Source organism: Saccostrea echinata, unplaced genomic scaffold (genome assembly GCF_033153115.1).
Source record: "Saccostrea echinata isolate AGI-Se365-2 ecotype Australia unplaced genomic scaffold, CSIRO_AGI_Sech_v1 ptg000022l, whole genome shotgun sequence".
NCBI lineage: Eukaryota > Metazoa > Mollusca > Bivalvia > Ostreida > Ostreidae > Saccostrea > Saccostrea echinata.
In genome coordinates this window covers 96,809-119,217 of record NW_026889771.1, presented here as the reverse complement: position 1 = coordinate 119,217, position 22,409 = coordinate 96,809, and the positions used below count along the sequence as shown (strand labels likewise).

Sequence of the window (22,409 nt, the reverse complement as noted above, 5' to 3'; positions counted from 1 at the left end):
TCAAATCCTTCTAATTTGGGTACATAAATATGTAGGAGAAGTTTCGTTTGGTATCCCATACCACCTTAAGAGAATTGTACTGCTGACAGAAAAACAGAAATAGTTGTCGTGGATTAAATTTTACTTATTTTGTTGATAACATTTATTGACTAAATTATATCCCTAGTGAAATTTTTACCCAGAAATATTTTTTTGAAACAACAAAATTAAGTCCCAACCCAAAATCGTTTTAGATCATTATCCTTACTTTTGCTTCTAGAAATTATTTGGATTATAATTTTTACATGCATGTATTTATTTGATGATAAAATGCTGCATTTCAGACTACATATAAAGAACAATGTAGTGATAAAGAATCTAAGTGTCACCGTGGCTTCCTCGGATTCTAGCTACATGCCCGAGCTCATCTCTGTCTCTGCAGGAAAAAACTTCCGCACACTCCGCTCCATTAAGGAGGTAACCATTCCAAGGTAGGAAGCTGGTGTTCGTATTGACGTAGTGCGCATATCTTACAAACTTCTATGTGGATTTGTGCAAACTTTGTTGAAGTATGATGGAAATTTACTTTAATCTGCATCATAAAACTACAACATTATTTCAAGAGAAAAAAAAAAAAAAGATGTAGTTTTTGCTGTATAGAGTTGAATTTTCAAGGAAAACTGTTGAGGAAAAAAAATTTGTTTCTCCAAATTACATGTACATGTACAAAAAAAAATTGTACTTGCAGTTACATTACGGGTGATGTTACATTGCTACAGAACACTAAGCACTATTATCCAAGTAAGTCAACGTTTATTTGCATGTGTATCTTAAAAGATCATGCTCGAAAATAAGTCCCTGTTTTATTTGATACATTCAAAGCAACTAGTGACCTGTTTTTCTTTTTTTCTGCAGTAATACAGATAAACATCAAGAGATGTAGAAATGATGGCTGTGATACAAGGATCCATGGAATCAAAACAGTTGGTTATAAGTAAGTCAACTCAGCATAATACATGTATATAAAACAAAGGAAGGTTGTTACCTAAAAAAAAAGATTTTCATTTGAACAAGTTACTTAATACTGTGTTTTAATACATGTAAGTTATAGTACAAAATTAGTTCAAATTATTTTTTAGAGTGATAAAAGAGGCAGGTATTAGTGTAGCTGATGCCTCTGCCATGTGGTATCTACAAGTGTTAGCAACCACCGTAACCATGACAATACCTCTGGCTCCACATTTAAGGACTGGAATTCTGGATCACACAAAGTATTTACTTCATTCAGTTTTTAGTATCAGAATTGTGACAAAAAAAACCCAATGGTTTATGACACTAAATAATTGGATGATTATTTACAGGAAAGCTCTTGGTCATATCCCTCCTTTGTCTCTCTGTCCAGTCAGTGGTGACAGACCTAAATTCCTCACCAAACATGTGCTGCAGGAAGTGGAGAAGTTTGTTACAGATATTGCCTTGTGAGTGACTGCTTTCACTTTCTTTTTATGGCTCTGTGTATAATGTGCTGTAAATTAAATACATTTGTGACAACTATATGAAAGTAGAGGTGATAATTTAGCTATTCTAAAACTAATACGTCAGTTGTCGTTATTGATCATAGTATGAAGGAATGCAGGTGGAGTTGACATGTGGTTGAAGATTTTATGTTAAGGATTTTTTTTATAACATACAGATATGAAGGAGAGGTCCTTAATGAAGGTCTGCAGGTTTTGTTGTCATTCAACCTGGCCAGAGGAAATGTGGGAGCTCTGTTGCGCACAGTCAAGCTGCTCCAAGGTAACATACAAATAAAATTTATTGCCTATAACTGTTAAAAGGGGATTTTTCTACTGAAATACATGTAATAAGTAAAAGATAATAAATAATAAGCAATTTCAAAATTATATACATTTGAAAAAGTTCAATTAACAAAGGAAGTATTTGGATGAAAAGAAGAGGAATCCTAATTGTTAATAATGTACTTTACTCTAATTCTATATGTCTAATCTCTTGTAGAAAATCCTGAGGTTTCCCTGCCATGTGCAGATTTGCTAAGGCAGATGCAGCAAGCAAGAGATGCATGCTGGGAAAAGACTGGACACCAGTTAACCTTGACCTTAAGTGGTTCAGATGGAGGACAGAGTGATGAGAACACAGGACCAGAAAATGTCCTCAACCATTCCTGGACAATGCCTGTTCAGTGTAAGTAGAGTACTTCTTAGTTTGTTTAATTTTTTTTGGGACCAGATCATAGTTTCTTTCAAAATTATTAACCTTTGCTTTTAAATTCATCCCTGGTTTTGGAACATTATGACCACATATTTTAAAAAATGAAGATTTTTCAGGACTTGTTTCGGTTGAATGTCAAGGACTCATCATGCCTGACAGCACAGCTGAAAATGTTCTTGAAGTTTGTATATAATCAGAAGACTTCTGCCAGAGTGTGGTATATAATAAACTATCAATGTTTTGTACATTAATATGCTTTAGTTTTTACAGCCTCATACTTAACAAGTGATGGCAATACCAAAGTCAACATGGTCTTCAAATCGACTGAAACCATACAACTGTCTAAACTGCGAATACGAGTAAGAAATTTGTTTTTATAATTCAACTGAGTGCTTAGATGCTTAGAAAGTAGGTAGGTCGATCTTTAGAGAGGTCAAGAGGTTTTCTTTGGCTTTAAGCTTGGTTAGTTTATTTTGTTAACGTAGCATATAAATAATTGCAAGTTTTAGTTGTCAGAAAAATACTGAAATTCTGAGTTTATTGGATCACATAAAAGTAAGATATTGAGCATGTTTCTCAATTTATTAGATGAAGGTTTTTATTGTAAATCAGGTGGTGGATGTTTTTGCATGATGGCTGGTTATGGTTTGTGCATGCATTTTGTTGCAAAAGTTATGGTGATGGTGGTAATATTGTTAGATTTGCATGTGTTGTGTAAGAAGGCAGAATTGCTGTATACAGCTTTGATTATTCATCATAGAAGTTAATTTTGATAGGGTGTAATATTTGGCTGACTTGTGAAGAAAAAAACTTTACCTTGACTGTTGGTATTGACCTCAGAGTAGGCATCTTTAGCCAAGGGTTTTTGGTTCACTGTGCTCCCCTTGGCTAGATGTAGTATTGGTAAATGTAACACATTCATAACTGTTGTGAATTTCATTTGATTAAATTGCAGTTACTTCAAAATCCAGTGATATTGTCTTTAGCAATTTCTTTTTGTTGTTTTTTATTCTGTCATAAAAATAAAGCAAATAGAATTGATGTGAAATAAGGCTGTATATGGTATGTGTATGGAGTAAAAAAGGAATTATATTCAACATGTAGATCTGAAATTATAATGATTAATTTTTGGTTTGGTCAAAATATTAAATCTGTCACTGAGATCTATAGTACTACATGTATATTATACACAATGTAAGGGGATTGGCCAGTAAGTTATCATGGAATTGGAATCATTTTATTTTGTGGGGTGGAGGGGGATGGGGGTTACATTTTCCTGAGATTCTTGGGCAAACCTTATCCACAAATAAGCTACATGTATATTTTCTGTAACAAGACTTTTGACGAACAAAAATAATACCTCGGTAACTTTGAGCAATCTACAATAATCAACCACCACAAATTAAAATGATTCCACTGTAAGTCACAGCATAAATGGTTAATGTGTGGTGTTTATAAATTACCGGTAGACATATAAAGATAAAATCTCATAAATTACACATATAATAACCAAACTTATTATCAGTATCTGTTGTAATATCAGATTGATTAATCAAGTATTTCATCTACATCTCAAGCTTAGATGGAAATTTTATTGCCTCTTTTTCATAACATTGGCTTGTTTCACAGATTTTATATGACTCTTTTTCTTAACATAAATTTGCTATATATTTGTAGGTTGCATCTGGTGGCAAAGGAGCTAGACGAGGGATGGTATTTGTATTCAAAGATGATGGGTAATTATGCAGAGTTTAATATTACTACATAAAGAGAGAACATGGTTAGAGATCTTTGTCTGTATTCAAAGTAGATGGGTATCTATGCAGAGTTTTATTGTGACAGTATTACTACATAAAGAGAGAACATAATTGGAGGTCAAATAGGAATTTTAGACTTTTGGACATTGTGCATCACTGACACTTAACCTATGGAAGACAAGAGTAATTTTTCATTCTTATGGCATTGCATGTGCATTGTAAACACTTATTTTTAGGGTGAGGTTTGGGAACTTACTTGCTAGTTTTCAAATTCAAAAAGAATTCTGTATAGATATTTCATAAAAGATAATGGATCTGAGGTTGTGAAGCCTTGTTCATGTAATTTTATTTCAGTTCTAAGTTTGAAATGGCCAAGATAACAGAGCGATTTAAATCCTATGATTCCTGGGGAAGACAGGAGTATGATTACAGTGTACAGGTTCGGTGAGTCATTATTTCTGTACTTTACTTGAAAGGCAGTAGATTTTTGTGTCTGATCTATTTCTCCCATTGGTCACTTTTTATCAGGTGACTACTGATAAGAAACTTACAATCACTTGTCATTTAAATGTAAATGTTGGAAGGCTACATATTGTTAAATCATATATGAACCCATGGACCAAGAATTTTTGTAATTTTTAGCTCACCTGAGCTGAAGGCTCAAGTGAGCTTTTCTGATCACATTTTGTCCGTAGTCCGTCCATCCGTCCATCTGTAAACTTTTCACATTTTCGACTTCTTCTCCAGAACCACTGGGCCAATTTCAACCAAACTTGCCACAAAGCATCCTTGGGTGAAGGGGGTTCAAGTTTGTTCAAATGAAGGGCCATGCCCTCTTTCAAGGGGAGATAGTTAAGAATAAGTGAAAATTTAGTGTCTTCTTTTAAAAATCTTCTTCTCAAGAACCACAGGGCCAGAAAAGTTGAAACTTATGGGAAATTTTCATTACATAGTGTAGATTCAAGTTTGTTCAAATCATGACCCCCGGGGGTAGAGTGGGGCCACAATGGGGGATCAAAGTTTTACATAGGAATATATAGGAAAATTCTTTAAAAATCTTCTTCTCAAGAACAACAAAGCCACAATTAGTCATATTGATATGAAATCATCCTCAGCTAGTGTAGATTTAAATTTGTTCAAATCACGACCCCCGGGGGTCGGGTGGGGCCACAATGGGGGATCAAAGTTTTACATTGGAATATATAGGAAAATTCTTTAAAAATCTTCTTCTCAAGAACAACAAAGCCACAATTGGTCATATTGATATGAAATCATCCTCAGGTACATGTAGTGTAGATTTAAGTTTGTTCAAATCATGACCCCCGGGGGTAGGGTGGGGCCACAATGGGGGATCAAAGTTTTACATTGGAATACATAGGAAAATTCTTTAAAAATCTTCTTCTCAAGAACAACAAAGCCATGATTTGTCATATTGATATGAAATCATCCTCAGGTAGTGTAGATTTAAGTTTGTTCAAATCATGACCCCCGGGGGTCGGGTGGGGCCACAAAGGGGGATCAAAGTTTTACATAGGAATAAATAGGAAAAATCTTTTAAAATCTTTTCAAAAACAGGAAAGCCGTGATTAGTCATTTTGATATTGAAGCATCCCCAAGTATTGTAGATTCAAGTTTGTTCAAGGCATCCTCCAGTAGTAGGGTGGGGCCATAATCGGGGATCAAAGTTTAACAAAAGAATATATATAAGAAATATCTTAAAAAATCTTCTTCTCAAGAACAACAAAGCCATAATTAGTCATATTGATATGGAAGCATCCTTAGGTAGTGTAGATTCAAGTTTGTTCAAATCTTGAACCCCCCTCCCTTCCTAACCCCCAGGGTAGGATGGCAGACATCTTTAAAATTCCGTTTCAAGAACAGCAAAACCATGATTAGTTATATGAATATAGAAGCATCCTCAGAAAGTTTAGATTCAATTTCATTCAAAACATGGCAACTGGGGATAGGTTATGCCTAGAACAGTTGATCAAAGCTTTATGTATGAATATATAGAAGAAGAATTCTGCTGACAAAGAACAGCAGGGCCATATTGACTCAGGTGAGCGTTGTGGCCCATGGGCCTCTTGTTTTGCATTATTTTTGTAAATGTTTGCATTTTAGGAATACTGGTCTGGCTGGAAAAGAAGATGACCCGGTGGCATTTTTCTCATTTGAGGATGACTGGTGTGTGATTGATATCTATATTATCTATAGTCTTTCCCTGACATTTCTTTTAGCAATGTGATACATGTACATTATATGTAAAGGTGTTGGATAAAGAGCAATTTAAACCCTAACTTTTCAATCAAAAGTTTTGATTTATTGAACATAAATTTCTAACAAGTTGAAGACTATTCATACAAATATCTAGTGATAATGCTTGATATGTGTTTATTTTATCAGTGATGAGTTGGATGTTCCTGTTAGCTGGCATCCCACCGGAGAGGTGAGTGCTTCCCTGGAACTGAATGGATCGATTATCACTGAAATATCACCAATAGAAAGTTTTTTTTATTAAGTATTGCAAAATTGTAAATTTAGTTGTACATGTACCCTCTTAAAATAAAAATGTACTATTTCAATATGTAATCTTTTTCAGTATGTGTTGGTAAAGTTTGTGGACACCAGGCAGGAAGCCACAAAGATGGGTATTGTGGGAATAAAGTTCTACGGCTTCAATCGGAAACTCATTCTAACTGGAGAAGAATCTAGGGTGAGTGACAAGTTAATGTGGTAGTAAATGTGTAGAAAAAGGAGGAAGAAAGTCACCGTTTTTACAATGTTGTTTCTGTAAATTTCTGTTTTATATTTTAGACCTATCCACTTTTACAAGAGAAGAAATCCGATTGTAGCAGTCTAGAAATAATCCAAACAACTTTACAGTTTCTTATTGATCTGTCACAGGACCAGGTAAACCAACACACCTATGTGTAACTCTGGTTACTGTAAATCACATTTTATTCATGAAAACTTTATTTTCGTGTAATTACGCGTGACAGTCTACTCGTGAAAATTTCATTCTCATGTAAATTTTTGTGTTAATATAGATTATATTCAACAATAGCCGGAATTTGTGAAAATTTTGTCTCGCTTATAAATACCAACTGCATATCTCGCGAAAATAAGGTGTCGCAAAAAATTGGTGACGTACAGTATTGTATTTCAATGAACGTAATAATTCTAGTTTATTATCATAAAGAAATACACCAGGTTTTTGACATTTGATTGCTTTTTAAGGTAACAACAGTTGTCAGAAAAGTTTGTTGTTTAAATTTATTTTCAAACTATGTCATAATTCTTCTGCTAATACATGTATAACCATCTCTGACTTGATGTATTATCTGTAGGCAACGAAATTGAAGCATGGAATAACTGGAGGGAAAACAGAGTATCTGGAGTTCTCTGACACTCCACTGGAGGTCATATGGAGTTTGTACAGATCATTTAAGTAAGCCAATTTTAAAATCGCATCAGATAATCACCGCGTTCAAAATATGTCAATGGTAAATGCTATGGTAATTAACATTTTTTTATGAATTCTTTCTGTTGTATTAAAGTGAAACAGAGAAATGGCAGTCCTGTGCTTTGTTGACGCTGAAGCTCCTTCATTGTCTCCTACCTGTGTTTACCACCATGACAGAGGAACGCAAGGTCAGTGTCTCTGTCGGAATCTGTGTGTCTGTCTTGAAATAATACATGTATAACACAGATGCAGATTGGAAAAAAAATATGGATTGAAATACTGAAGTAGAAAAGCTTTATTTTTGTTGAATACAAATTTATTTTTGAGAATTAAGGTGACAGTAATTTGCTCAGTGTATCTTGAATGTCATGTAATGTTCATATATACTGTATATATATATCAGCCTATCAATTGACATGACTTGTTTTTGACAGAATTCCTCGGCAGAATTTTTTGACCATATATGTAAATTAATCGATAAGCCAGAAAATAAAGAACAATCATCGACACTGTATGAATTGTGTTGTCATTTGATCATTGATGGTGAGTACTCTTCAAATACAATATAGAGGTACATGTACTAAGTAAAGTCACGAAGATATCTTGATTTTAATTCAGTTGTTAGATAATGTGACCAAAGATCAAGGAATTTTATTAACTTGACTTTCCAGGTGCTGCAGTATTTTTCCCAGATAAGGAGGCAAGACGAGAACAGTTGTTTTCAATGATGCGGAATGTGGAGGCAAGTGTTTTTAGTGTTGATTATTCTCTCACCTTTAAAGAGTTTCAGCCTTAATTTATTAGTAGTACTTTGCGAGAATCTTTAGAGGTTTTCCTACATTTGGTTTGTAGATCCTCTCCAAGGCGCCGTCTGTGATGTTGGTCTTCCAGTCCCTGTGTCAGTTCTTTAGTTCCGTGGATCCTAGTGGTCTTTTGGATCTACCCAAACCAAATACTCAGGTTTGTCTTCAGAAAATTATTTTTCTTACTTGTATTATAAAGAAAGAAGTTCTTTTGATGTGCTACCCTGTTTTGCATTATATTACAACAGAATTCTTTCCAACTACATGTATTTTGAAAAAATTCTGAGGTGTATTTTGAAAAAAAATCTGAGGTACTATAGGTGTACTTTTTTCCATGTGGGAATAATTTACGCTATGTATGTGGTCACAAATTTTCCACAGAAATTTGTCACTGTATACTTAAATTACATTGAAGACATACAATGGCAATCCAAGAAATTTACGCAATTTTCTACAAGGGGATAGATCAAAAATTGTGATTCAGTGGAATTTAAACCCCATGGAAATAATGTAGGTTTACAGTACTTCAATAATTGATGCAGTTCACATCTCCAGATCAAAAGTGTATAATTATTTTCTCTCATTGTTGCCTGCAGAATTATGATGTTGGCAAGGTGTTGAGGATTATGGAGACCATGATATCAGTATCTAGTCACGAATTTACAGCCACACTGAAGACAGGTCAGAGTCAGGTTCAGATTGAACCCCTCCTCCAACTCGTGAGTGCACTACAAACGAGTCTACTCAGCTGGTGCTGGGCTCAGATTGTACCAGAGGATGATGGGAAGAAAGAACTCAGCAACATGTGGAGGGAGAATGCTCTTCAAGTGATATCTAAATGTTAGTACATAGCTCTGGTCACATTCTTTATTGAAAAGAATTTGAAAATTAATTTATTAATTGTCTGCTATGCAGATTTTTACATTAGCACCATAGAGGAGTACCAATTGGTGTGCAAGTCACATTACAGACATTTTAAGTTTAAAGTTAATCCTTTTCAGTATTGCCACATGGAGGGCATATATGTTTCTAAAACATTTCTTGTTGCTGTTGTAGATTCTGTATTTGTGGCAAGGAAAGCATCAGAAGCCTGTAAATTACTCCAGACCTGTGATAGCAAAGTGAGTAGAGTCTGCTTATGGACAGCCTGGAAAATAAGGAAGATTGGAAAAATTTTATTTTGTTTAATTCGTACATGTACAGTTTATATACATGTATTTATATGTTTTCAGTTTTCGTCAATTGAACTGCTGGAAAATTCATTTCTAGGAAGCACTGTCCGGCAACTAGTAAGACAGTAATTTTAATATCAGTATGTCGTAAAGTTTGTTGTACAAACCTGTACAATTGTGTAGTAAAGTTTTTGTTCTATGCTGCCATCTTGATGATAAATATGATATACCCAAGAGCAGATAACTGTGAAGTATTTACATTGTAGGTGTTGATCCTTAACTTCCTGTGTGACAGCTGCTGTTCAGACACGAGGATACAGCTCATCAGAAGTTTCCAGTCCCTTTGTGAAGATCTACAATGTCTTTCAGAAAATTTACCGAAAGTATTCCCTCCAGTAAGTCAAAAATTACTTAAACTGACAACACCCTGTAATTCCAAGATTTCTGTTTTAAGGCACATGAATGATGGTAATGTAGTTACTGTGGAGGAAAACCATCTGTCTATATTTAATTGTATCATAGAGTACCGTAAGTTTTGGGGTATAGGTCGATACTTTTTTTCTCAGAACCGTTGGGGTCGCCCAATTTAACGAATCGACCTTTCTAAGGCTCAAGTTTATGAAAAATGCCCCCAAATTAGTGAAATTTACGTCAATTTCAAAACAAATCTGTGCCATTTTCGTAACTTTTTAAATTATTTTACCGAGAAAAAAGTACTAAACAATAAAGAATTAAATATCTTCCATTGATTTCTTACAAAATAAGTTCCGTTAAATATCCGTCGATGTACAAAAAACATTATATCATCTAGTAAATAATGTCTCAACGTATATTTACAACATGCCGTGTCCATCTTGTGAAGTTGGAAGTCGCAATCGCTTACTAAAAATAAAACCGCAACCGTATCAAAGTTTTAAATACGGAAGCGTTTTCACAAATCGCAGTTGTAATCTTTTTTTTCCCATTTATTTGTAACAATTAATTAAATAGTATACCTAAATATTTTTTCATTGTCTTGTGATATTTATTTAAATGTAAAATACGTGAAATAAATTGTTGCCAGTAAATTCCTAAAATTATTTACCAAATATACCGCTTGTCATAACTATTTTGTTTTATATCCCAAGGGGTACACTGAATTATACAAAGATTGGCTTCTAATAGAATTTTAATTGTCTGACAGATAAAGGGATATACACTGTGTACACAAAGGTGTTATGTGTTGGTTAAAACAACTGCGGGGCATGATTAAAAGATCCACGTGCCGTTACAGGGGTATTAATGCTATACATCATTGAACAAACAAAACTGTGAAATTCATAATGACTGTTAAATTGCGAATGTACTCTCAATTAAATTTATTTTTTCAGCAATATCTCAAGCAAAATTATAGCATGTTAATATAACTAATTTCAATTGCTCACGGTTACATGTACTGGTAATAGTCATTTGCGTGTTTTAGCAAATCCCTGGACAAGAAATATAAAAATGGCGGTCATCGAAGTTAATATTGTACCGCGGTAAATAAAGTCGGAATAAAAGAATGTGTCCAAGATGTTCTAAAATGAAAATGATTATTGGTTGATTTCGGGTATTTCCCTAATAATAGCTGTTGTATACTACCGTATTTATGTGTTTAAGGACAGTCAAACTACGACGGCATTGAACAGGCAAGTTGGAGATAATACGTTATATCACAATTCAAGGAAATTTCAACTATGTTTGTATAAAACACTATTAAAATGCTGTACTCATAAAAAATACCAGTTTATTTTCTCAATACATTAATATCACGGGTTAAGTTAAAGAGGTTTACATGTTCTGATACGTAGTATACACGTAAGAATCTCTAGAAAATCGATAAACAAAGCTTCGTCCTATCTTCCGGATTCGTCCTATCTAAGGATTTTTTAAAAATTACGGCTGAAAATGAGCCTTTCGACCTATATACCCCATCGACCTATACCCCCAAAATTACGGTATTTGTCTCCCTTGTGTGAAATGGTTCAAACATGAATAACATAAAAAGGTGTCCATTTTCTGTGTTGGTTTTCTAATCACAGCCTTTGACAAAGATTCGTGTAAATTTACAATTATTTTTCCTTATAAGATCAGCAGTGAACAATGATTATTATTTTTCTGTATCAGATCAGCAGTGAACACTGATTTATTATTATTTTTCTGTATCAGATCAGCAGTGAACACTGATTTAATATTATTTTTCTGTAGTAGATCAGCAGTGAACACTGATTTATTATTATTTTTCTGTATCAGATCAGCAGTGAACACTGATTTAGTATTATTTTTCTGTATTAGATCAGCAGTGAACACTGATTTAATATTATTTTTCTGTATTAGATCAGCAGTGAACACTGATTTAATATTATTTTTCTGTCTAGATCAGCAGTGAACACTGATTTAATATTATTTTTCTGTATCAGGTCAGCAGTGAACACTGATTTAATATTATTTTTCTGTATTAGATCAGCAATGAACACTGATTTAATATTATTTTTCTGTATCAGATCAGCAGTGAACACTGATTTAATATTATTTTTCTGTATTAGATCGGCAGTGAACACTGATTTAATATTATTTTTCTGTCTAGATCAGCAGTGAACACTGATTTATTATTATTTTTCTGTCTAGATCAGCAGTGAACACTGATTTATTATTATTTTTCTGTCTAGACCAGCAGTGAACACTGATTTAATATTATTTTTCTGTATCAGATCAGCAGTGAACACTGATTTATTATTATTTTTCTGTCTAGATCAGCAGTGAACACTGATTTAATATTATTTTTCTGTATTAGATCAGCAGTGAACACTGATTTATTATTATTTTTCTGTATCAGATCAGCAGTGAACACTGATTTATTATTATTTTTCTGTCTAGACCAGCAGTGAACACTGATTTATTATTATTTTTCTGTATCAGATCAGCAGTGAACACTGATTTAATATTATTTTTCTGTACCAGATCAGCAGTGAACACTGATTTAATATTATTTTTCTGTATCAGATCAGCAGTGAACACTGATTTATTATTATTTTTCTGTATCAGATCAGCAGTGAACACTGATTTAGTATAATTTTCTGTATCAGTTCAGCAGTGAACACTGATTTAATATTATTTTTCTGTATTAGATCAGCAGTAAACACTGATTTAATATTATTTTTCTGTAGTAGATCAGCAGTGAACACTGATTTAATATTATTTTTCTGTATCAGATCAGCAGTGAACACTGATTTAATATTATTTTTCTGTATTAGATCAGCAGTAAACACTGATTTAATATTATTTTTCTGTATTAGATCAGCAGTGAACACTGATTTATTATTATTTTTCTGTCTAGATCAGCAGTGAACACTGAGTTAGTATAATTTTTCTGTATCAGTTCAGCAGTGAACACTGATTTAATATTATTTTTCTGTATTAGATCAGCAGTGAACACTGATTTAATATTATTTTTCTGTCTAGATCAGCAGTGAACACTGATTTATTATTATTTTTCTGTATCAGATCAGCAGTGAACACTGATTTATTATTATTTTTCTGTATTAGATCAGCAGTGAACACTGATTTAGTATAATTTTTCTGTATCAGTTCAGCAGTGAACACTGATTTGATATTATTTTTCTGTATTAGATCAGCAGTGAACACTGATTTATTATTATTTTTCTGTTTAGATCAGCAGTGAACACTGATTTATTATTATTTTTCTGTATCAGATCAGCAGTGAACACTGATTTAATATTATTTTTTTCTGTATTAGATCGGCAGTGAACACTGATTTAATATTATTTTTCTGTATTAGATCGGCAGTGAACACTGATTTATTATTATTTTTCTGTATTAGATCAGCAGTGAACACTGATTTAATATTATTTTTCTGTATTAATCAGATCAGCAGTGAACACTGATTTAATATTATTTTTTTCTGTATTAGATCGGCAGTGAACACTGATTTAATATTATTTTTCTGTATTAGATCGGCAGTGAACACTGATTTATTATTATTTTTCTGTATTAGATCAGCAGTGAACACTGATTTAATATTATTTTTCTGTATTAGATCAGCAGTAAACACTGATTTAATATTATTTTTCTGTCTAGATCAGCAGTGAACACTGATTTATTATTATTTTTCTGTATCAGATCAGCAGTGAACACTGATTTAATATTATTTTTCTGTATTAATCAGATCAGCAGTGAACACTGATTTATTATTATTTTTCTGTATTAGATCAGCAGTGAACACTGATTTATTATTATTTTTCTGTAGTAGATCAGCAGTGAGCACTGATTTAATATTATTTTTCTGTATTAATCAGATCAGCAGTGAACACTGATTTATTATTATTTTTCTGTATCAGATCAGCAGTGAACACTGATTTATTATTATTTTTCTGTATTAGATCAGCAGTGAAAACTGATTTAATATTATTTTTCTGTATTAATCAGATCAGCAGTGAACACTGATTTATTATTATTTTTCTGTATTAGATCAGCAGTGAACACTGGGCCAGTATACAGACAGAGGACATTGTACTCAGAACATGGGAAGTAGAGTCTTCACATAATTACGAGAACAACCAACACCAAACTCAGGTGTTTACCTGTCCAGGTGCTAACAAATTTGTCATTGATTTTGATCCAAGATGTGAAACAGAGAGAAGGTATGTCTTCAATGACAGGAAACTCTGTTAAGACTAAATAGTTAATGTCATACACTGTTATGTAAGATATTTCAAGAGAAGCTATTCTGTAATACTGTAAATCACTTTTTATTTGGGAGAACTTTATTTTCGCGTAATTACGTGAGCCCGCCTAGTCACGAAAATTTCATTCTCGTGTATGATTCTATTATTTAAGATTATATAGGGCAATAACCAAAATTCGTGAGAATTTAGTTTCGCTTTTAAATACCAAACAACAATCTCCCGAAAAATAAGGTGTCACGAAAATTTAGTGATCTACAGTAATTAGATGTTTATTGGATTTTGTGCTGAATTAACTGTCAAGAGAGCAAACATTTCATTAAGTTGAAGACAGAGAAATAAATGGTAGTCAAATTCTTGTTACAGATATGACTATTTGACCTTTAATGATGCCAAGGGAGTCCAGATGAGATTTGATCAGAAAGTAGGGACCTCTAAATGGCCAAAACAGGTCAACTTCAGCGGACCTCATCTCCACTTCCTGTTCCACTCAGACAGCAGCAACACAGAATGGGGCTATAAGTTCAAAGTATGTCACCACAATCACTTCATTTTTTGAATGGATAGGGGGTTGGTTGGTTGGTTGAGGGATTGGTTCAGGTTCATAAAAAATTCAGGGTTTTCTATTATTATTAATATACTGTTGTAATTATTTTATTTAATGAATTTTTCTTTACCAATATTTATAGTACAGGGTGCTCCAGTGTAATTTTCTAGTTTTTCTTGAGTTTACCCTTTATGAAATCTGTTGAATTCAAAAGTTCATGCAGTTTATATTGTATAATTTCTTGGATCTTTCTCATTTGGAAATGACCAATTTTCTCTAAATATGAGAATTTATAAACTTGATGAAGAAGTTTCCTCTGTGTGATAGGTGACTGCTAGAGGAAGTCCAGATATCCCTTTATCCTGGCCCTTTGACCTTCAGCTTAGTCTGACTAAACTGATGGGGCGGCTCTGTGGAGCAACTCTCAAAGCTAATCCATGTAAGTTGTCCATCTCACAGTGCTTAATGAATGTGATTGACCTTGCTCTAAACAAAAGTATTTTTTAATCTAACAAAGCTTGATATTATCTTCAAAAAGTGTAAAATTTCTTGCGTTATTATTGAATAATGCCATACAAAACATGTTACATGTTTTATATATACATGTATATACATGTATATATATTACTGAAATAAATCGTTCTCTTATAATTGATAGATATACACTGTACATGTAAATGTAGATTATGTTCCCTAAAAATATTGTTTGGAAGGTGAATTATTGGTGTCCTGATTAATGAGGCTCCACTGTATGTGATTTTCTTTATTCCCACTAGTTGCTATGACGGACCCTGTGTTAGGAGGCGTGTCCTCAGAACAGGACGTCCTCAGGAGTGAGTTGTGGACTTCATTGTTCCGTGGGGGGTACATGATTGGGAGGTTAGAGCGATCCCTGTCCGGAAAACTGGCCACAGCTGATAGTAGTGTCTTAGAATTCCTTTGGAATATTATCAACAAAAAGGAGGGACTGCCTACTAAACTTATTGAAAAGTAAGAGAAATCAATCCTTACAAATGATTTGAACACTGATATCTACATGTACATGTTTTTATAGATGAATTTGATTAAGTGTGCTATGATGTAACACAGATTACATTGCATTTAATGTATTTAGATGTAAAGAGCAACAGAAAGGAGTCTTGATAGAGCGAGGAGATACAGATGAAGCCATCCTTGCAGTTTTTGCAGCATTAGTTTGGCACACCCAGCAGTTAAGAGAGGATATCCAAAAATTAGGTCAGCTATCTCAATATCACAGAACTTTAATTCCTAGTGTAAAAAACTTTTTATCCTTTAGAATGGTGAATTGACATATCAAAGTGTTTAATCTTTACAGTTCAGAATCCAGAACTGACTCTCTCAGAGGGATTACTTCTAGCATACTCCACAGCACATTCTTTAAAGACCCAACTGGTAAGCCACTGAAAAAAAAAATCAAAAAACAAAAAAACTTCTAAGGAATAGAGCTTAGTCTTCATGAATGAGTCATAAATAAAAATCAGATAATACAGACAGAATATGAAATCCATTAAAAATAGGTACATTTTCCTGAGATCTCCCACATATTCACAACTATGCTGTATTGATACCCATGCAAATCATTCAAAATCATTGGTTATTATGTTATATGAACTGAATGCAATGAAAAGGTTTTTAGGAAATTATTCATGTTTCATCTTTCTTTTAGTTGTCTCAAAAGCAGAAATTAGCTGCAGAGAAAGGAGAGAATGAAGAAGTGCAGGATCCAGGTAAAACTAGAACTTTTCACAATTGTCTAATAAGTTATACAGTTATTGAAGGATATCTTGTATTACAATAATTGAAAAAATTAGTTGAAATTATCTTTGTTTTAATTATTATTCCTTTAAATCAACTTTTAGCTTTGGCATGTAAAGAGAAAGCCTTGTTCCTTTTGAAGTTTGCTGGATTGACTAAAGTGCAATTAAAGAATGAGGTTAGTAGCAGTGATTCATTTTGAAAATGGTTATCATGGGTCCAAAGGACCCCTCTTAATGACAACAATGAGTCCCATGCCAAAATCAGTACGTCCAAATCCAAGGATACCGTATATTAGCAATGCATATAGAGGAAATGCAGGTGAAATATAAAAGGGTTTTGCACAAAAGTGCAAAATGTTTTATTGTAGCTGTGAGTGGTTTATACTTTTACTATCAATTGTGTAAGTAAGAGTACAAGATTTTGTGTCTTAAAAATAATATATTGTCAACTGTGCACTTTGGTTCTATTTTTAGATCGTACATATGATCTCACACTGTGTCAGTCATAAAATGCACAGAAGCAGAATAAAGTAAAGGAAGTTTAGAGAGAAATGAAAAATAGTCAGAAATAAAAATGATTAGATTTTATACTTCTTAGCTGGTAAGGAAAAAACGAAAAAAAATGATACAGGTTACAGCTTACATACGAAGGTATAGTATTCGCTTCAGAAATGTTCCACAGTATAGACATAATCAGGGATAATCGAACTATGCTCTCTAACTTTCAAATATTCAAATAATTTCTGATAATTGCTTGTTAACTGCAATTGTGAAATCTGACCTGTTGTTGGCAACCTTATACCTGTTAATTAAAATCTTTCATGTATATTGCTTAACACGTGGATATGATGCAATCGGTCAAGTTTTGAATCAGATTATATCAAAACAATTTAAAATAATAAATGTCTTTCTATAAATTTATTGCGTCCATTGGGATGCACATTTATTGAAATAATGTGTCCTGAGCAAAATTTGTGCGTAATTTACGCAGGACGCACGTCAAAATGAATCACTGATGTAGAAATTTTCACAAGTACATATTCTGACAGGAAGGTCTTGATCATCTTAAAATATTGGGTTTCATTGTTCAATTTCAGATGCGGAATAAAGCATCCAAACAGTGGAAGAAACTGTTACATAGGAAAGACAAGCAAGGAAGGGTAAGATATCCTTGTGTGAAGCAAAGATTGGAAAGATATTGTGTGAAGCAAAGATTGATAAGATATCATTGTGTGAAGCAAGGAAGGGTAAGATATCCTTGTGTGAAGCAAATATTGATAAGATATCATTGTGTGAAGCAAAGATTGGTAAGATATCCTTGTGTGAAGCAAAGATTGGTAAGATATCATTGTGTGAAGCAAAGATTGGTAAGATATCCTTATGTGAAGCAAAGATTGGTAAGATATTGTGTGAAGCAAAGATTGATAAGATATCATTGTGTGAAGCAAAGATTGATAAGATATTGTGTGAAGCAAAGATTGATAAGATACCATTGTGTGAAGCAAGGAAGGGTAAGATATCCTTGTGTGAAGCAAATATTGATAAGATATCATTGTGTGAAGCAAAGATTGGTAAGATATCCTTGTGTGAAGCAAAGATTGATAAGATATCATTGTGTGAAGCAAGGAAGGGTAAGATATCCTTGTGTGAAGCAAATATTGATAAGATATCATTGTGTGAAGCAAAGATTGGTAAGATATCCTTGTGTGAAGCAAAGATTGGAAAGATATCCTTGTGTGAAGCAAAGATTGATAAGATATCATTGTGTGAAGCAAAGATTGATAAGATATCATTGTGTGAAGCAAAGATTGGAAGATATCCTTGTGTGAAGCAAAGATTGATAAGATATCATTGTGCAAAGCAAAGATTGATAAGATATCCTTGTGTGAAGCAAAGATTGGTAAGATATCCTTGTGTGAAGCAAAGATTGGAAAGATATCCTTGTGTGAAGCAAAGATTGGTAAGATATTGTGTGAAGCAAAGATTGGTAAGATATCCTTGTGTGAAGCAAAGATTGATAAGATATCATTGTGTGAAGCAAGGAAGGGTAAGATATCCTTGTGTGAAGCAAATATTGATAAGATATCATTGTGTGAAGCAAAGATTGGTAAGATATCCTTGTGTGAAGCAAAGATTGGAAAGATATCCTTGTGTGAAGCAAAGATTGATAAGATATCATTGTGTGAAGCAAAGATTGATAAGATATCATTGTGTGAAGCAAAGATTGGAAGATATCCTTGTGTGAAGCAAAGATTGATAAGATATCATTGTGCAAAGCAAAGATTGATAAGATATCCTTGTGTGAAGCAAAGATTGGTAAGATATCCTTGTGTGAAGCAAAGATTGGAAAGATATCCTTGTGTGAAGCAAAGATTGGTAAGATATTGTGTGAAGCAAAGATTGGTAAGATATCCTTATGTGAAGCAAAGATTGGTAAGATATCCTTGTGTGAAGCAAAGATTGGTAAGATATTGTGTGAAGCAAAGATTGGTAAGATATTGTGTGAAGCAAAGATTGGTAAGATATCATTGTGTGAAGCAAAGATTGATAAGATATCATTGTGTGAAGCAAAGATTGGTAAGATATTATCATTGTGTGAAGCAAAGATTGGTAAGATATCAATTTGCAGGTTGTTTACAGTGTATCGTGATTTTATCAGCAGTATACTGGTCATTATGTTAAAACATTTACAAACTCTTCATCCACATCACTTTTGTCCTATATTTGTTTATCATTGCAGTTTGATGCCTTAGAAAAATACCCCTCTTTTCGACTTGTGATAGACTTTGTACAAGATCCGGCTTGGATCACAGAAAGGTTGGTCAGATAATGAGAATGAATTTACTCTGTCTCTTTGTACAGTGTATATATATATATATATATATATACATATATATATATATATATATATATATATATATATATATATATATATATATATATATATATATATATATATATATATACAGTGTACTGAATACTTTGGAGAATAAAATCATATTTAATTACAAATCTTAAATATTCACCATAAGAAGGTGAGAAAATCAGTCACCTTTAAGGTAGCTAGTGTATTGTTGATGAGATCTGTTGTAATTTTGACAGAGTAAACAGTATGTTACAACAGAGATCTCAGCATGCCAGGGCTGTGGCTGAAGTCTACTCTTTCTGTGTCCAGTTCCTGCAAATTCACAACAAACCAGATATCTTCCAGGTTAGTCTGTCTACTGGAAATTGCATGCACTGTGTATTAACTACTTTAAGGGGAGCACTGTACATCAACCACTTTAAATTGGGAATTTCAGTGTAGTTAGTAATAAAACCCAGTAAAATACAGTCATGTAGTTATTGCTAATGTGGATTATTTCTCTGGTCTACTTACTTCCCTGAAATCAACAATTCAAAGGAGCTTCTACTCGACTATTAATGTGGGAATTTTTTCCCCATATACATATCGTTAGTTTAAATAAACCCAGGAGTAATATTGCTGTTGAACACTTGAAAGCGGCTATGGGTGTTATGTAAACAACATGCAAATGTGCATGTAATTATTTTGTGTTTCAAAGCAACAGTTTTTATCAACCTTGAAAAATTATCTGAGACATACTTTAAATTTTTGATTCATACCAGGTTAAATTACTAAGATGTACAAAATATTGTCATTGCAAAAATTGTTGAACTATTAAATGCTTTGATTTTTACAGATTCCCAGTGTGTTGTTTTTCCAAGAGTTGCTATGGTATCAGGATGGATTCTGTAAGCACTATGCTGACAGCTTAGATGGGTGTGGCCTGCAACAGGAATCTGTTGTCAGGGAGTCATTCTATAGTCTGATCCGAAAACTGACAGACCCCTATCATCAAAAACGCAGGATACAGATGGAAAAGTAAGTGTTGATTTTTTCTTTTTTTAGGTTACTTCATTTCTTTTTGCAGTCTAAAGTAGTTTAATGCTTTGACCACTTTTTGATTTCCCCATTTACAGAAGTGCAGTGCCAGCGTATGAATACATTCAGGCCTGTTTACTCCATTTAATGGATGTAGAATGGCATCCCTATGACTTGTCGTTTGTTCAGGAGGTTAATTTGCCTGCTCTGTACCTAGGAATTGCCAAAGGTTTGATGTGTTTGAATATGATACTTAAAACTACAGGAGTATTGTATATTTATTAAAATTACTTTCTATCAGAGCCAGGAAATAATTCACCTAAACTTTCTGCTATTAGCTGTAAAGATTTCATGGATGCTTTTATGACGATTTTAAAATTGATGTTTTAATTGAAAGTATCAGGGAAGAAAATTACTATAGTACACACTATAAAACTGCTTTTACTGTTGTAACCAGACTTATGTTTTTACCCTGTACAGAGACAGTTAAGATGAGGGAGTGTACATTTGGCCAGGAAGAGGAAAAAGAAGAACTCCTGGAGTACAACAAATTTATGAAATGGTTTAATGAATGCTCAGAGGGTTTTGACAAGTGGTATGAAAATGCCAAGAAAGATGAATCGGACAAAGAAGAGAAGAAGGCCGTGCAGATGTTTGTGGCCCGATTCTGTGACCTTTTGGAGGTGGAGATTACCTGTGATGGGTGTAATGTAACTCTCCCGGGCCGGAGGTTTCGATGTTTACAGTGTGTAGATATGGACTTGTGTGCCACTTGTTACGCTGGGGGAGTTAAGCCTGAAGGGGAGCACACTGATGATCACGATATTGTACACTTAGTGTAAGGAAAGATATTGTACACTTAGTGTAAGGATAGATATTGTACACTTAGTGTAAGGATAGATATTGTACATTTAGTGTAAGGAAAGATATTGTACACTTAGTGTAAGGATAGATATTGTACACTTAGTGTACGGAAAGATATTGTACACTTAGTGTAAGGAAAGATATAGTACACTTAGTGTAAGGATAGATTTTGTACACTTAGTGTAAGGATAGATATTGTACACTTAGTGTACGGAAAGATATTGTACACTTAGTGTACGGATAGATATTGTACACTTAGTGTAAGGATAGATATTGTACACTTAGTGTACAGATAAATATTGTACACTTGGTGTAAAGATAGATATTGTACACTTAGTGTACGGATAGATATTGTACACTAAGTGTACGGAAAGATATTGTACACTTAGTGTAAGGATAGATATTGTACACTTAGTGTACGGAAAGATATTGTACACTTAGTGTAAGGAAAGATATTGTACACTTAGTGTAAGGATAGATATTGTACACTTGTGTATGGATAGATATTTTACACTTAGTGTACGGAAAGGTATTGTACACTTAGTGTAAGGATAGATATTGTACACTTAGTGTAAATATATATTTTGTACACTTAGTGTAAGGATAGATATTGTACACTTAGTGTAAAGAAAGATATTGTACACTTAGTGTACAGAAAGATAATGTACACTTAGATTGAGCAAATGCAAGTATATTGAACACCTGGGGAATGATTCTTTAGATTGAACATTTGTCATTTATTCAAAATTTTATTTACATTTGTGTTACTAACCCTTTAGGATATAGAATTTGCAATGCAAAAACATTTTAAAAATCAAAGCATTTTTAGGTTTGCATGTGTTTTCTTTGATGTTGATGTAATTTGAAATTCTCTGTTTAAATTCAGGTACAAGTGTAACAAGTGCCAAGCTTTTATTGTGGGGACACGAATCCACTGTAATGTCTGTGATGATTTTGATCTGTGTTATGGTTGTCATGAAAAAGGGAACTTTCCTCCAGAGTAAGTTTTTACTATGCATTAAGTACTTTCTAAAATGTTGCAATTTAATTCTATTTTTTTTAAATCTGAATACCTGTTTTATCTTTATTTCTAGGCATAATTCCTCTCATGACATAACCAAATTTCCTCTAGTAAAATGTAAGTAGATTTCAGAAGAGGTAATAAATTTCCATTTTTCAACCCCCCTCCACCCCCCACCCCCTCTTTTCA

The 22,409-nt window shown here is 33.3% G+C and overlaps 1 protein-coding gene across 1 annotated transcript in view; it reads left to right on the top strand.

The window, feature by feature from the left end:
• Positions 1-22,409, top strand: part of LOC133190150 (zinc finger ZZ-type and EF-hand domain-containing protein 1-like) — a 51,556-nt gene that overhangs the window by 20,258 nt on the left and 8,889 nt on the right. The window contains exons 11-49 of the mRNA XM_061325612.1: positions 324-470; positions 728-780; positions 895-973; positions 1,119-1,250; positions 1,341-1,457; positions 1,673-1,776; positions 1,996-2,181; positions 2,479-2,567; positions 3,886-3,944; positions 4,320-4,409; positions 6,087-6,149; positions 6,369-6,411; positions 6,565-6,678; positions 6,780-6,875; positions 7,313-7,413; positions 7,523-7,616; positions 7,863-7,971; positions 8,100-8,170; positions 8,281-8,388; positions 8,828-9,071; positions 9,288-9,352; positions 9,464-9,520; positions 9,670-9,798; positions 13,913-14,085; positions 14,494-14,656; positions 15,002-15,113; positions 15,451-15,664; positions 15,789-15,910; positions 16,011-16,087; positions 16,362-16,422; positions 16,555-16,628; positions 17,550-17,612; positions 19,193-19,269; positions 19,555-19,663; positions 20,154-20,335; positions 20,434-20,564; positions 20,816-21,173; positions 22,086-22,199; positions 22,294-22,337. Of these exons, the coding sequence (XP_061181596.1) occupies positions 324-470; positions 728-780; positions 895-973; positions 1,119-1,250; positions 1,341-1,457; positions 1,673-1,776; positions 1,996-2,181; positions 2,479-2,567; positions 3,886-3,944; positions 4,320-4,409; positions 6,087-6,149; positions 6,369-6,411; positions 6,565-6,678; positions 6,780-6,875; positions 7,313-7,413; positions 7,523-7,616; positions 7,863-7,971; positions 8,100-8,170; positions 8,281-8,388; positions 8,828-9,071; positions 9,288-9,352; positions 9,464-9,520; positions 9,670-9,798; positions 13,913-14,085; positions 14,494-14,656; positions 15,002-15,113; positions 15,451-15,664; positions 15,789-15,910; positions 16,011-16,087; positions 16,362-16,422; positions 16,555-16,628; positions 17,550-17,612; positions 19,193-19,269; positions 19,555-19,663; positions 20,154-20,335; positions 20,434-20,564; positions 20,816-21,173; positions 22,086-22,199; positions 22,294-22,337 (4,424 nt within the window). The remainder of the gene's footprint in view (positions 1-323; positions 471-727; positions 781-894; positions 974-1,118; positions 1,251-1,340; positions 1,458-1,672; positions 1,777-1,995; positions 2,182-2,478; positions 2,568-3,885; positions 3,945-4,319; positions 4,410-6,086; positions 6,150-6,368; positions 6,412-6,564; positions 6,679-6,779; positions 6,876-7,312; positions 7,414-7,522; positions 7,617-7,862; positions 7,972-8,099; positions 8,171-8,280; positions 8,389-8,827; positions 9,072-9,287; positions 9,353-9,463; positions 9,521-9,669; positions 9,799-13,912; positions 14,086-14,493; positions 14,657-15,001; positions 15,114-15,450; positions 15,665-15,788; positions 15,911-16,010; positions 16,088-16,361; positions 16,423-16,554; positions 16,629-17,549; positions 17,613-19,192; positions 19,270-19,554; positions 19,664-20,153; positions 20,336-20,433; positions 20,565-20,815; positions 21,174-22,085; positions 22,200-22,293; positions 22,338-22,409) is intronic.